General features: G+C 37.9%; 1 protein-coding gene and 1 pseudogene across 4 annotated transcripts; both read left to right on the forward strand.

The window, feature by feature from the left end:
• Nucleotides 1-4113: 4113 nt before the first annotated feature.
• LOC104613517 (uncharacterized) lies at nt 4114-6418 on the forward strand. 4 transcript variants are annotated; one of them, XM_088902790.1, is made up of 3 exons: nt 4114-5062; nt 5556-5722; nt 5997-6418. In XM_088902790.1, exon 1 carries the CDS (start codon nt 4247-4249, stop codon nt 4706-4708), a length of 462 nt encoding a protein of 153 aa, XP_088758916.1. In that variant the 5' UTR covers nt 4114-4246; the 3' UTR covers nt 4709-5062; nt 5556-5722; nt 5997-6418. The 4 variants fall into 4 exon arrangements, with proteins under 4 accessions (XP_088758916.1, XP_088758915.1, XP_088758917.1 ...); XM_088902791.1 differs by having other exon boundaries at nt 4197-5062; nt 5598-5722; XM_088902789.1 differs by having other exon boundaries at nt 4190-5717.
• Nucleotides 6419-13272: 6854 nt separating this feature from the next.
• On the forward strand, nt 13273-15333 carry LOC104613509 (pentatricopeptide repeat-containing protein At5g48910 pseudogene; annotated as a pseudogene).

Genomic DNA, 15333 nt, shown 5'->3' on the forward strand with positions numbered 1-15333 from the left:
TCCCTACTGAATGACCACCGATCCAGCACGTGTATACTCATCGATAGACAGGCTCCTCCTCCAGCTTCTACCTTGTCTACAGATCCTGTTGTTGCTCCTATCCTAGAACCTTCAGGACTTGATCTTTCCATTGCTTTACGAAAAGGTAAATGTATTTGTACCCTCCATCCCATTTCCAATTTTGTTTCAGTCTCTCGCCTTTTTGCTTCACATCGCTAGATTGTTTCACTATTGTAATCTATTTCTATACCTAAGAATGTCCAAGAGGCTCTTAGCTCACCTGGGTGGCGGCAGGCAATGGAGGAGGAACTCTCTGCCCTTCAGCATACTCAAACGTGAGAGCTCACTACTCTTCCTCCCGGTAAGCATGTTGTGGGTTGTAAATGGGTGTATACTGTTAAATACTTGTTGGATGGTAGTGTGGGGTGTTTGAAGGCCAGACTTGTTGCTAAAGGTTATTCACAGTTGTATGGGGTGGACTATATGGAGACCTTCTCTCTAGTGGCTAAGATTGGCTCTGTCCGTGTCTTAATTTCATTGGTAGTTATGTATGGTTGGCCCTTGTTTCAACTTGACATTAAAAATGCCTTCCTTCATGGTGATCTTATGGAGGAGGTATATATAGAGAAACCACCTGGGCTTATTGCTCAGGGGAATGATGGTAAGATGTGCAGATTGATAAAGGTAATTTATGGGTTGAAACAATCGCCTCGTGTTTGGTTTGAGAAGTTTAGTAAAGTGGTGAAGAATTTTGGAATGAAACAATGCTAGGTTGACCACTTGGTGTTCAACTATGATTCATAAGCCGGAAAGATTTTACTAGTGGTCTATGTGGATGATATTGTCATAACTGGTAGTGACAAATTGGGGATCGATAAACTAAAGGTCTTTTTGCATAACCATTTTCAAACAAAAGACCTTGGGACATTGAAGTATTTCTTAGGTATAGAAGTTGGTAGATCAAAACAAGGTGTAAACATGTGCCAAAGAAAATATATTCTTGATCTGCTAGATGAAACAAGATTATTAGGTGCAAAACCAATTGAAACTCCCATGGAGCCAAATGCTAAGTTGAGCAGTGATACAGGGGAAATATTTGATGATCTTGGAAGGTATAGACGGTTAGTGGGGAAGCTGAACTATTTGACTGTCACGAGACCAGACATCTCCTTTGCAGTCAGTGTGGTGAGCCAATTTATGCAGAACCCTTAGATACCTCATTGGGATGCAGTTCTTAAAATTGTAAGGTACCTGAAGGGAGCTCCAGGCCATAGGTTATTGTACAAATCAGGAGGAAGACTTGAGGTAATTGGGTATACAGATGCAGATTGGGCAGGCTCTGTGTCTGATAGAAGATCTACTACAAGTTACTGCACATTTCTTGAAGGAAATCTTGTGACATGGAAGAGTAAGAAGCAGATGGTTGTGGCAAGGAGCAGTGCTGAAGCCGAATACAGAGCCTTGGCACACACTACATGTGAATTAATATGGCTGAGGAATCTCCTACAAGAAATCGAGTTCTCCATGGATAGACCTATGAAATTGTACTGTGACAATCAAACTGCACTCCACATCTCATCTAATCCTGTCTTTCATGAGAGAACAAAGCACATAGAGATTGATTGCCACTTTGTGAGGGAGAAGGTCCTTACTAGAGAGATAAGCATAGAACATGTGGGCTCAGGTGATCAATGGGCATATTTGTTTACAAAAGGCTTAAGCTTAGGGAGAGTGAACTATATATGTAACAAGCTGGGATTATATGACATATATTCTCCAGCTTGAGGGGGAGTATTAGAGCTAGCCGAATAAGGGTAGATTAGTCATTTTATTTCTATTAAGTTATGTACTTATGTGGCAGTTTTAATAAAGACTTCCTATCCCATACTTAAGTGGGGGCAGTTTAGTCTTTGTACAACTAATTATAGGCTAATCCATATTAGGATCGACTGATAGGGTTTATGCTATCAGATTCGACTGTTCTTCTTCTTCTTCTTCTTTCTCCCTTACTCTCTACTGGTTCGAACTACTTAAACAGAGCTGTCAAAATATATTTTAATAAAATTCAAAATTATGCAAGATAAATATATTATTTAATAATTTTTTTATATTTATTTGTTATGGCCAATAAAGTAATGATTCATGTGCATAAATAATGCATTGGATTTTTGGTAAGTTAAGAGTTCAAACATAAATTAATTCATTATTGGTTGCAATATTTTACTCTAAACAAACTATTAAGGTGTGTTATTTATACTTAGTGCTAACTTGAGATGCATTATGAAGGTTTGGTTAAGTGAAGCAGTGCAGAATTGGAAGAACTACTACATGAATTAGATATTAGTTGGTGAATAAGCTGCATGTGTAGAATATTTAAAGATCTATGCCCTTTTCTATGGATGTTGATGTTGAATTAAAGCCCATCTATCCATATTTATGAATTAGGAGAGGTTGGGACTTGGGAAGAGTAGTAATAGGCAAATTAAAGGACTGTTAGGTAACAGTCAATGGTTCATGGCTACAGTTTGGGTTTTGTTTGTTTGCCATGTGATGCTTTTTGAAGCTTCACGTGGTTAATGGTCTCCTGCTTAATCAATCATCAGCCACCTACCAATGAGAATGAGAATGAGAATGAGAATGAGAGAGAGAGTTATTATCTCGCTACTGAGACAGACAATCCTGAGAAGAGAATTCACCATTTTAAAACTTTCTCCATGGTTAACTTAACCATGAGTAATCACTAAGAAAACCAATTTAATAATGGGCACGGGTTTGCTAGTGGACCCGTTTAGGGGAGAGAATTCAGAGACCCACAAGAGTATTCCATTTTTTTTACTGCTGTTTACTTGAGACAAAAGCTTCCCATCTCTCAGATGGGTACTGGATCCGACCGGGTCAACCCGGTAGGGACGAGGAATTGGGCCAATCCGATGCAGATCCAAAGTTGTTGTGAAGGTTATGTCACCATCTGATAAGACACGTGGCTATAAAAAAGTGATGACATAGCCACAATGAGATGTGGACTCTCACTGAAAACCTGAGACAGGCCAATATCGTGCGTCTGTAATTTTACGAAACGCTGACGTTTCGATAAAAGCAAAGCCCCTTGTTTGCAGCTTTGTACCCGTTTCTCACTTTTTTTTTTTCAGTTTTTTTTTGTGATGGAGATCCTCCGTCGCACAATGAACTGGATAACTATATAAGATATGATAACCCATCGGTCAAATCTTCTAGAAGCTTGGTGGGTCCCAAGATTGATGAGAACAGGTTCACGCACGCACATGGGCCATCCACTTCCATAACCAGTCCAGTCAATTGGTTAGCCCAAATCTGGAAGGGCCCTCCTTGTTTGACCCATGTGAAAGTAATATATATATATATATATATATATATATATATATATATATATATATATATATCTTGGGCTTCCAAATTAACGGTCCGGATCGATTTGGTAGTGGGTGGGCCATGTTGAGCGAATTGAGGACTACAATTGAATTAACTATTTGGTATTTGGGTAAGGAGGAGTACAGCCTACTAATAGCATTATAGGCTTAGGGCCTGTACATCGATGGTTGAGCCTGCACTGCACTGCAGTGGCCCAAACCCCAAGACTTGACTGTTGGGCCCCCACCCACCAATTACATGGTGTTAAGGAGGAGAGAATATGAATGAAACCATGAATTGAAAGCCCCATGTGACTACTCACTTTATCAAATGGTGGAATTGTGGTTTTGTGGATGTAGGAATAGATCCCAAATTCCCATCCTATTCCCTCATACCAAAGCTTCATGATCTGATGATTGCAGCCATCTGATCGAGACATTTCCAAAGCCATTACATCCAACGGTCGGCACTTTTCCAGACCTTGATGGGTAAGCCGCATGTATGCTGTCCTGGGTGGGATGGGAGTAGCTGATCAGAAAGAGAGAGAACAAGTCCCATTCCAACGCATAACCTTAAGACCAGGAGGTTTGGGTTGGGTTGGCACATTGGTTTTGTTTCTTTTTTACTCTCCTTTTTTGTGATATCTAGAAGACGGAGACGTTGGCCCGAATGGTGGACTAAAACCCATCAAAGATTTTTAACCCAAGTGTTGAGGCTCGTTGATTTGAGCCTACCCAATCTCCAAACAGACACCCACCCTTCTCTCTCTTTCTATTTATATAGAACCTTTGCTGCAGGCTGCAGGCTGCAGCTACAGACCAACGCCTATCGACAGGTTGCTCTTTAATTTGTTTCCAACATGTTTATGATGAATAATCTGCAAGTAGATAAGAGGATTGGAGTTGGAGGCGACCCTCCCTCCCAGCTCTCACAAACTACTCATTCAGGGACTGATTGGAATTGGAGGCTAGTTGTTGATGCTTCTTCTTTCTTCCTTGTGGAGGCCACCGGGGATTCCGAGGCTGATTGTGATCCCATCGGCACAACCGCCGGCAACGAATTTTCGACCGTCGACGACGACGATGCCGAGTCATGTACGTCAGATTCATGCAGCAGTGAGTTCATCAATGGTAATACAGTCCACGAGAGCTTCAATGGTTTTGGCGATGATGATGATAATGCCGATGGTTCTGATGAGGATGATGGGCTGTCGGATATTTCATCAGGAGGAGCCAAGTCCAGGGATGAAGGCCAGGACGGAGAGCTAATGAATGAGATGGAGAAGAGCAAACTCTTCTGGGAAACTTGTTTGGCTTCCTGATGATAATTAATTAAGATAAGACATGCATAAGAGCTAGCTGTTGTATGCATGTCTTCATGGGAGCATGACTGATGAGGCTTGCTTCTAATCTTCCGATTGGCAAATCCTTTAATTCTCATTCTCTTCTGTTAAATCTTTCAATTGTATATATGAATGCAAATGATTATGCTTTTTGAGATCAATACTGTAACTTGGGAAAGAACAACAAAAATTTCAGCTCTTCTCCATTTGTTTGTCTAAGATTATTTCTCCTTAATTTTTTAATTTACTCCATTTTTTTTTTCAGTTTTCTCCATCTCCGACAGTGGCGCAATGGCCTTGCTGTTCATGGGGTGGGACCGAATAATGGTGGAGGTAAAGTTTGAGTCTTTTTGGGTTTGGTTTTGCCCGAATTTATACCTGCACCTTCCATGGTCCAAGCCAGCTTCCTTTAGATTGAAGAATATTTTGGTCGTCAAAGAGCTGTGGATCTGGTAGTTTAAAGCTTCAAGTGAAGAAAAAAATAAAGCTGGATTCCTTGCATATATTTAAATGAAAAGGAGGAAAATTAACAAACAAAAAAAGGAAAAAAAAAAAAAACAGAGATTCTTGCACTTGCATCTCTCTTTGTGGATCTGGTAGCAGTTTAAACAACAAGAATAAAGAAATCAAAAGAACCCTAGCTACCATCTTTGTAGATGACAGAAAAAAAATAATTAAAGAAGAAAAGGTTCCTTGCATCCCTGTTTGGATTATATTAGAGAAGCACATCTTATGGGCACCTAACTTTTTAATTTTTATTTTATTTCAGTCATTCATTGCTAATTGGCTAATTCCATGGCTTTAAGTAACATAAAGAAGCTCGCAGGTCGCAGCTGACTGGGTTGTTATCACATCTTTTTGCTTTTAGCTAGACGCATGGATGCATGGGGAAGGCTGGTTGTGGTAGCTAGAGAGAGATATATATCTCAATTCTGGTCTGTTCCCAGATCATTAATTCATCCCCATGAAAGTCGGTCGGCTGTATGCTGTAAGGTGTTCTTCTTTTTATTCTCTGTAACAGACAGAAACATCTACACTAAAAAGTCTAAAAGATTGTGATGTTATCTGTTAGCCACATGAAAGTAAAGGAGAAAACACATGGACCCATTTGCATTGGCTTTGTCTGATCAACTTTGGTTTTTATTTTTTTTGTGCCAATTCTAGCAAAGATCCTTCTCAAATTTGTCGTTTCATTCTTCTAAAATTGTGTGATTGAAATAATTGATGTCAGATCTCTCACAAACTGTATCATGATGCCACCATGTAGATGATGATAAATGTTTTGGAGAATGGAGCAGAAGGCAAACAAGAAAGGAGACTCTGGTCTGGTGCTCATCATGGGAGGTGGTTCAACTGACAGGTGGGTTCAGTTTTGGTAGCCCCATATATTAACCAATGGCCATGTTGGGGAAGACATTTTATTAGTAGCTTCAATATAAGCTAGGATGATCTTAGAGAGGTATATATAATTTGGTTTCATCAGTGAGGGATATAAGAGAGAGCTGGGAATCAATGAAGGATGTGTAATGTTAATAAATATAGCTGAAAGCCTGAAAAACCTCTCTCTCTCATGCTTTTCAAAACCGGACCAGATCAGATGGTCAGACCGGAAAATTAGGAATGGAGGTGACTGATTTCGTTTTATCCCAGAATATTATTTCGTCAAAAACTGTTGATTTAATCAGAAAATCATTAATTCAGGCGGTCGAATTGTTCTAACCGTCCAATAATTTTAGTTGTTTTTTATATTTTAAAATTTTAATTTTTTTATCAAAATAAGCTATCTGTTCAGTTTAAATAGTCAAACCATTCGATATATTCGATTTTAAAAAACCTGATTCACTCTCTCTCTCTCTCAAACTCTCTCTATATATCAAATAAATAACCATACACGCGAAGTGAGAGATTGAGTGGTTGTGGGGCAGATGTGGGGCCGGCGTTATTATTGGTTACACACAGTTGGAAAGATGTGCTTATGAAATAATATTGCCTCTATGTTGATGCTTTAAAACACTTTTGACAATTAGCAACATAAAATATTTTATAGACAAATCTAGTCAGGTATCATTTAAAAATTAAAACAATATACAAAAGTGTCCTCCCTTGAGAGGCTCTATTTGGTCTGTAGAGAAATAGAAAGTTGAGGAAAGTTCTAAGGAATAAATAAAAACCCTTTCAAAAAATCACGATTTCCTCCTGCAGTTGGTCAAATGGGCCTGGGCCTGGGCCCCTTAGCATGGGTGCTGCTCTTTTTTGTTGTTGATTTCCTTGTATCTCCAGGTTCTTTTTATCCAAAAAATAAATAAAATAAAAATTATTTTTTGATAATAAAATAAAACATTTAGGCTGGTTTGGTTTCATATTTTCAGTGCAAAATTCATTTGGACAGGTGTATATGCAAGGGAGTACAAAATAAGCTGAATGTAAATTCTGATTTATTTTTGCTTCAGGTGTGACTTTATCTTGGTTGTCTGTGAATAGTAAAATAAGTAAAATGGTGCGATCCCACCTTATATGTAAGATAAGGAGGTAGGGGGGTTATTTGTTTGGAAATAAGGTAAGAAGCAAGGTGATGTGATCTCCACTTTATATGTGAGATGCAAAATTTACACCACTAGTGAATGCAAATAAGATAAAATTACAAATTTTATATCAGCTAGGACTGCAAATCATAATTACAAATCAAATTAAACAAAGGCAAAACTGAACTGGAAGGTTTGTATCTGGTTCAGATTTGCAGTTCAACCAAACGCAGGGTTAGGAAATGATTTTTCTCAAGGTATTACTTTCTTTAGCCCCAAACTTTACTCTAGATGGAAGGGTGGCCACCTTCAAATTTATTAATCGTCATAATCTTCATGAAAAACCCTTCTAAGACGACTCACAGGAATATGTGAAAACTTTCAATTATTGCCCAACTTCAAGTATCTATTAAGAAGCATCTCTAATAACTCTAACCCCTCCACCATCGCTTAGATTCACGCGACTCAGTTTGGATCAGGTAGACACAATATTGTAAGCATGTTCAATGAGTATTTGAAAATTTTTTTGACACCAGTCTCTTAAAATACCCTCACCCCACCCTTGAAAAAGATTAAACCCCACTTTTGACAGTTGTCAAAATACTTATTAAGTAGTGATATAAAGCGATACAGCATAGAAAATTCTCAAGCAACCATCGAATCCCCCTTCTAATCTCCTTTACCGGAATACTTATTAAGTAGTTGTTACTCCTGAGTCCTGACATACTTGGGAGCTTTTTGAATATTATTAACATCAATAAGCCATTTTTTCACTTTAGCAATTGACACATTAGAGGGGAACAATTGTCTTCAAAAACTCTTCTAAATTAATGTCTCATTTCAAATGATCCAAAGAATGATTGATGGAGTGACGGCAATAAAATGATCAACTTGAGAATCATGTTTACACAATTTTCACCAACTTCTAACCCAATCAACAATATGTTGTGATGGATTAATATTGATGTTAAATAGTTCCGAATGTTTTGAGCCATTTAAACCATCTACTAATAAGTGATTGAAGGTTTCAAGGTATTACTTTGTTTTAATTATTTAAACACCATATGCTAAACTACCGGCTTAGGTGATGTTTGGAATTGATGAGGCCCATTTGTGCAGCCCAATCTCAAGCCACCACGTTTCCTTGAATAAAATGCTCAAAGAATTTGCCGATGACCTAAACTAGCTAGCCCGATCGCCAAACCAACCAATCGGCTTCACTCAGACACCTCTAGTGCGCTTAAGATCCCAATAAGCCAGTAGTCTCCCGACAGTATTAGAACTCCTCAACAAATACAACACCCCCTTTTATAAATAGGTAAGATCAAGGTTTTTAAAACTGATCTGAAAAACGAACTGGTTAAGGGTTCAGTTCTTGGGTCAAATGGTTCAACTATTAGAATCAAATGAAAGGCCCACTCTGACAAAAAATAAAAACAGTCAAAACCGTTGAATGGTTCAAACGGTTCAACCATTCAGATCAATAATTTACTGACCAAATCAACATTTTTTTGGCAAAAATCCGATTCTAATCCGGTTTTGAAAACCATGGATAAGACACCCCAGATAGAGGTACGCATACTATAACCCTCCTTTAGCCTTCACCTCGCCTCCTTTTTTGCTGTTTGGTGCATCAAAGAGTTCACCTAAAGGATATACCTTAGGATTCTTTGTTTTTCTAATAGGTGTCTTTGGAAGAAACTGGGTTCCTACAACCTCATTGAGTCGTCCAGTTATTGATCTCATTCATCTTTTTTGGAGTGGTTGTTTCTACTTGAAAGGCTTACACATTAACACCACCTAGGCATTTTGGGTTTAAAAGTCAAATTTCTCTTTGGTGGAGACTATTTTGGGTTAAAACAATTATAGAACATTTCTACTGGAAAAGTAACCATGGGGTGTCGGGGCAAGTGTCATAATTGATTTCTCCTTCATCATCACAATACAATGACCTAGCTCTTAATTAGTTGGCATCCTACATGGAAGCCTAGAAACTAGGCATGCCATCGGATCGGATTCATCTAAATCCGAGTTTGATTTGACATGGTTGGATTTTTTGAATTTCGGATTTTAATCTGATTCTGACTGAAGCTATCTATTTCAGCAGTTGAATGGTCACAATTGCTGAATGTAATATCATTAAAACAAAATCTATAATCAATAATTTTTACTCAAACATTTTGAAACAATATTGTAATCTGTAAAATTTAAATTTTTATTTCACAAATTTTGAAATAATCTATAATTTATATAGAATAAATGAAAACTTATGGTCAAGAAGAAAACAGTACATGAGAACTCTATGGTCAAAAAGAAAACGTAGGTGAGAAAAGAACGGCAACGACGACTTAGTTGTTGTAGAGAGTGAGAGTTGAGAGAGGAGAGAACGGTAGCAACCTAGCAAATGGCAAGGTGAGATAGGCAACAGTAAAAGAGGAGAAGTGAGAAGAAAATGTCGATTGTTGAAGTGTCAAATGAGGGTTTAGGATTTTAGGGCTGACCGACTAAGGGCTTGAGGAACATATTTCCTCATTTACCCCTAAGAAGTTTTATATATTCCATTAATGTAAAAAAGCATATAATACAAAATAGATTTATGTTTATAAATTTATCGGGTCAAATGGGGTGAATCCGAGTTCAATCCAATTTTTAGTCGGATTCTACTTCTGCCATCCGAATCCGATCCGATATGACATTTACCTCATCCAAATATGAGATTATCGGATCAGATATCGAATTGAGTCGCAGGTTTACGGGTATCGTTGACAGGCCTAGTATAAACAAAGATTATTTTCTTGGTTTTATGCTTCTAGAACCATTAAACTTGCATCTATTAATCTATGCGTAATAACAAGCCAATTATCTAAAAGACATTTATTTTTAATTTTGAGCATTGGATGAGAGTCGTCATAGGAGCTAGGGTGTTATGAATTGAATAAACATTTCACTTAAAAGTTTTTAGGTAACAATGCAAATACCAAACACGATACTGCTCAAAACACTTGTTCAATGCCTAATCGCACAAATACTACTAAACATGTTTTTTGTCAAAAATGCTTGTATTGACATCTTGATATGAAATGCAATACATACATACATATATACATACATACATACATATATGTATGTATGCATGGAATACATATATTATAAGAGTATTGGGATAGATAGAGGGTGGAAAGCATGGGTGCGATGTCTTAGTTTCATTGCCAGCCGGGGTGTCCTTATTTATGGACATTTGAACTTTAAATTTTGCGTTATTAATGTATTTGTGGATTTATATGGGTTGATCATTCCGTTGTCTCCATGCATTTAATATTCACCAAGAATTCATATTTTAAAATTGTCTTTTTGATACTCTCCACAATGTTGATATTTTGGAACCTTGCCTATAACCACTCTTATTGAAGTTCAAACATGACAGTGTTTTCTTGCTCTTAACTATTAAAACCCAAGTTGCTTCTTACAAGATATATACATACATTCGTGCATACAGTCATATATATACATACATACATGTATATGTATATTTTAGAAAATATGATGATAAATAAAAATCCTTAACCACTAGATGATATAAGAATATTAGTAACAAATGAAGAGCTGAATTGCCTATTCCCCTTAAATGTATTAGTTGTAAGGCATTCCAAATATAGGTGTAATGAAATTGGAATGAAATAATGTAATAAAATTGAAAAATAAAAATTTAGAATGGAATTAGAAAAGAAAATTTACAAATGACTTGAATTGCAACATGAGATGTGTTAGCTTGTAGATAGGGATGCAAACGGATAGAATCGGATTTGAATCAGGGCATATTCGAATTCGATTTGATCCGAATACCCGATCAGATCTGATAGGACTCGATTTGAATTTGAATCCTATCGGTAAGTTGGATCTTCAGATCTGATCCAATCCGACTTGTTTTCTTTAAAAAATAATAAATTATTAAAAAAATAGTGTACTAATTTAAATAAAGTAAAAACAAAAAATACATGTATTTTATAAATAAATAAATAGCATATATGCTTATATTTATAAATATATAATATATCTTAGATCGGATAAGGGGTTGATCCGATTTTGACCAAATAGGATCGAAGCATGATCCAATCCATTTGCACCCCTACCTGTAGACTTTAAGCCCCATAGCCCAGCTCAGCTCGGGGATGCAGGCTGTGCTCGGCATGACACGATACTGTATTGACCCATGTTATATTTCAGGTTGTGTTTGGTTTAAAAGAAAAGGTAGGGAAATGACAGAGTTTTCCTACCTTTTCTTTCAAAAGCCTGAAATTTCTAGGTCGAGATGAGAATGATCACCCCTAAATTAGTCCATATAAACATGCCTCTATAACTGTTACTGTTGCCTAGAGCTTATGGTTAAGGGTGTTAATGGACCGGTTTTGGACTGGAGTCCAAAATCAATTTGAATGGATTGGACGGACCAACAAAACATATTGGGTTGGACCAATCCAGTCCAAAATATTTATTAGATTGGATTGAACCTAGTCCATTCATAATAAATTTATATTGGATTGGGTTGGATTAAGCCAATGTCTAGTCCATTGATGTAAGATAAGAATATAGGTGTCAATGGACTGGGTTTGAGTTGAAACCAATCTAAGTTAAAACGAATTGGAACAGGTTAGACAGTCCAGACATTGAATTAGACTGATCTAAAATGGTCCAAAATATTCATTGGATTGGATTGGACCTGGTCCATTTGTAACACTCACATTGGACTGGATCGGATTGAACTAAATCCAATCCAATTGACACCCCTAGTTATGGTTGTCTTTAAGTTGAGAAACAACTTAATCAAGCCTGAATCGTGTTAGTGGAAAATACATTTTTGATGAAAAATGTGTTCCCATTTTGGTTAAAAACATCCATTTGATGTTAGCGTATCTTTAGTTCATTTTATTAATACTATATAGCATGATAGTATGTTGATCATTTTTAGTTTAATTTATGGGAAAATTTAGGAATTGCTTTCAAGACTAATTGGGCAGCTATAAAATATCCTATTCGGATTATAATCTGTTTCTGGAACTTAAATCACAACCCTCTTACCACATTTACAATCCTTTGGCTTGTATTTAAGGTACCTAGCATGACTGGCACTTGTGGATTGAGAAGAAGACATCAATACGTAAAGGGAATCAACATAAACTTACCACCTTCTTTGTCAATAGCCGGTTGTAGTTGATTGTTGAATAGGGGAGCCTTCCTTGTCGTTCATTCAACCCAGTTTGAAGAGAAAGAACCTTTTTTTTCCTTTCTTTTGACGCTCAAATGAAAAGGGTAAAATGGTTAGAAAAATATCATAAAGGATACTTTTATCATTTTGAAATTATTTAATTCGCACCTAAAATCGTGTGGCGGTGTTGATTGACAATCGGTTAATGGTAAAAACCTATTAGACAATTTTTAGAAGTTTAAATACTACAATAACACGTTTTAAAGTTCAGAGACTGACTTAACACAACCCCTAAAAGTACATGATACTATTTAAGAATTTTCCCTTAATTTATTTATACTATTCAATATCTGATTTCAACCGCTGCCATGCCATATATGCTCCATACTAGCATAAATAGAGCATATGGGGTGGGGGGATCCACTCTCTCTTACTACAACCCTAACAAGGTAGAAAATGTGTACAACCGTTTATCCATGTATTTGTAACATCTCCCCGTGAATAATAAATGAGATATTCCCAATAGGCGCCTATGATGTGCTGTAGATATGGATGCAGGGACAGTTTTCTGTTGTTTGCACAAGGAGATCCGAACTCAAAATATAAAATATTTTGGTGGTATGGACGTGAAGCCGTGGCAAGTATTTTGGTCATTATCAGATTAATTTCTTAATAAAAATAGAAAATATTATTTTTGTAATGGATTAATAAAACTATAATATTCAAATCCAATAAAAAAAACCCATGCCGTTGCTGACTTGCTGTCATGCTGATAGAATCGAATTCGAACCCATACAAAAGTCAAGCCCAGCCCAACCCAACCCATACAAGAACTCGGGTTGGGCGAGGGCGAGAGAAGACAAGAAGATGCGAAGTAATGCATCTTCTTCATTTCAACCCAAACACATGTCAATTTCACTGCGGAGCCAGAGACGCAAACTCGTTGATCTCTTGCAGTCTCCCTCCACCACTACCAAACAGCTCAAACAAATCCACGCTCAACTCCTCCTCCAAAATTTATTGCCACATTGTTCTCTCTACTCGTACAATTCTGTGCTCTTGGGGTATGCAAACTCGCCCGCACCAACCGATGCAATCGCTTTCTTCGCGACCCAAATGGGCCATCTTGCCTGGAACAAGTTCACCTTCCAGTTCCTTCTTAAAGCCACTTCCAGGTCAAAGTCAATTATCCACACTGCCCAAATCCATTTAATGGCTTTAAAGCTTGGATTTGGTTCTTACAGTAATATTATGAACGCAAGCCTTCATTGCTACGTAGAGTGTGGTCGGATAGCTGATGCACAAAAGTTATTCGACGAAATGCCTTGTAGGGACGTTGTTTCGTTCAATTCGTTGATTCATGGATATGCTGAATTGGGGAATATGGATTTAGCGTTTCAGCTTTTTCAACAGGCTCCTGCTCAGAATGTCATTACTTGGACTGCCTTGGTGGTTGGATTGTCCAGGAATGGTGATATATTTGCCGCTAGACACGTCTTTGAAGAGATGCCTGAGAGAGATTTGGTTTCTTGGAATGCCATAATCTCTGGTTATGTGAAAAATCAGGACCCAGTTGAGGCCTTGCAATTGTTCCGTCGTCTGTTGACTGAGAACTTGAAACCCAATTCAATTTCCATATCTACTGCACTATCGGCTTGTGCGAGTCTCGGAGCTTTGGAGGCTGGAAAGTGGATCCATGTTTTCATTAACAAGAATCGGTTTCGGTTGGACCCGTTTTTGGGCTCTGCGCTGATTGACATGTACTGCAAGTGTGGAGTTGTGGAATTGGGTGTTGAGGTATTTTGGCGTTTAGGCGAGAAGAACTCTTGTACTTGGAATGCTTTGATCAATGGGTTGGCCATGAATGGCCATGCTGAACTAGCCTTGCAGATGTTTGACTACATGAGGACTGATGGTCTTTGTAGACCAGATGAAGTCACCTTTGTTGGAGTCCTCTTGGCTTGCAGCCATGGAGGGTTTGTGGAGGAAGGCAGGAGGCATTTCTATTGCACCTTAAAAGAGTATGGGGTTACCCCAGTACTGGAGCACTATGCTTGTTTGGTGGATCTTCTTGGACGGGGTGGGCTGCTATTGGAGGCAGAAGAGGTTATAAGAACTATGCCAATCACACCTGACGTGGTTGTTTGGAGATCTCTTCTGGGTGGTTGTATACTTCACAAGGATGTCAAATTGGGTGAAAGGGTTCTTCTAGAAATGGAAAGTTGCAGCAGTGGGGACTATGTGCTTCTGTCTAACTTATATGCTTCAGTTGGGAGATGGAAGGATGTTGAGAAAGTAAGAAAGATCATGAAGGATAGAGGGATTGAAAAGGTACCTGGTTGCAGTTCCATTGAGGTTGATAACATGATCCATGAATTTATCTCTGGTGACAAGTCTCATCCTAGATATACAGCGATCTGTGAGAAGTTGGAGGAGCTGGGTAGGAAGATGTATGAGGATGGATATTCAGCAGAGACTTCTGTGGTGTTATATGATATAGAAGAAGAAGAGAAAGAGCAGGCACTGGAGCATCACAGTGAGAAGTTGGCAATTGGGTTTGGCCTTATTAGCACTGTTCCTGGATGTACTTTCCGGATTGTAAAGAACCTTCAGATTTGTACTGACTGTCATACTGCAACCAAATTTATATCAAAGATCTGCAACCGGGAAATAGTGATTCGTGATCGAATCAGGTTCCACCATTTCAGAGATGGAATTTGTTCTTGTAATGATTATTGGTAGGAAGCAACAGAAATGGTTTTGGAAGAGATACTTGTACATGATAGAAATTGGACAGGTTTGTCTGGCTTGACGAATCTAATGATCAGGATGTCTAGAAGTCCCCCTGGCCCTGGGAGATAATAAAGTGTATACGAGTA

Source organism: Nelumbo nucifera, chromosome 4 (genome assembly GCF_055504915.1).
Source record: "Nelumbo nucifera cultivar China Antique chromosome 4, China Antique-T2T, whole genome shotgun sequence".
In the NCBI taxonomy this organism is placed as follows: Eukaryota; Viridiplantae; Streptophyta; class Magnoliopsida; order Proteales; family Nelumbonaceae; genus Nelumbo; species Nelumbo nucifera.

Excerpts from the sequence above, each read along its gene's own strand:
- LOC104613517 (XM_088902790.1), top strand. The coding sequence starts at position 4,247 with ATGTTTATGATGAATAATCTGCAAGTAGATAAGAGGATTGGAGTTGGA.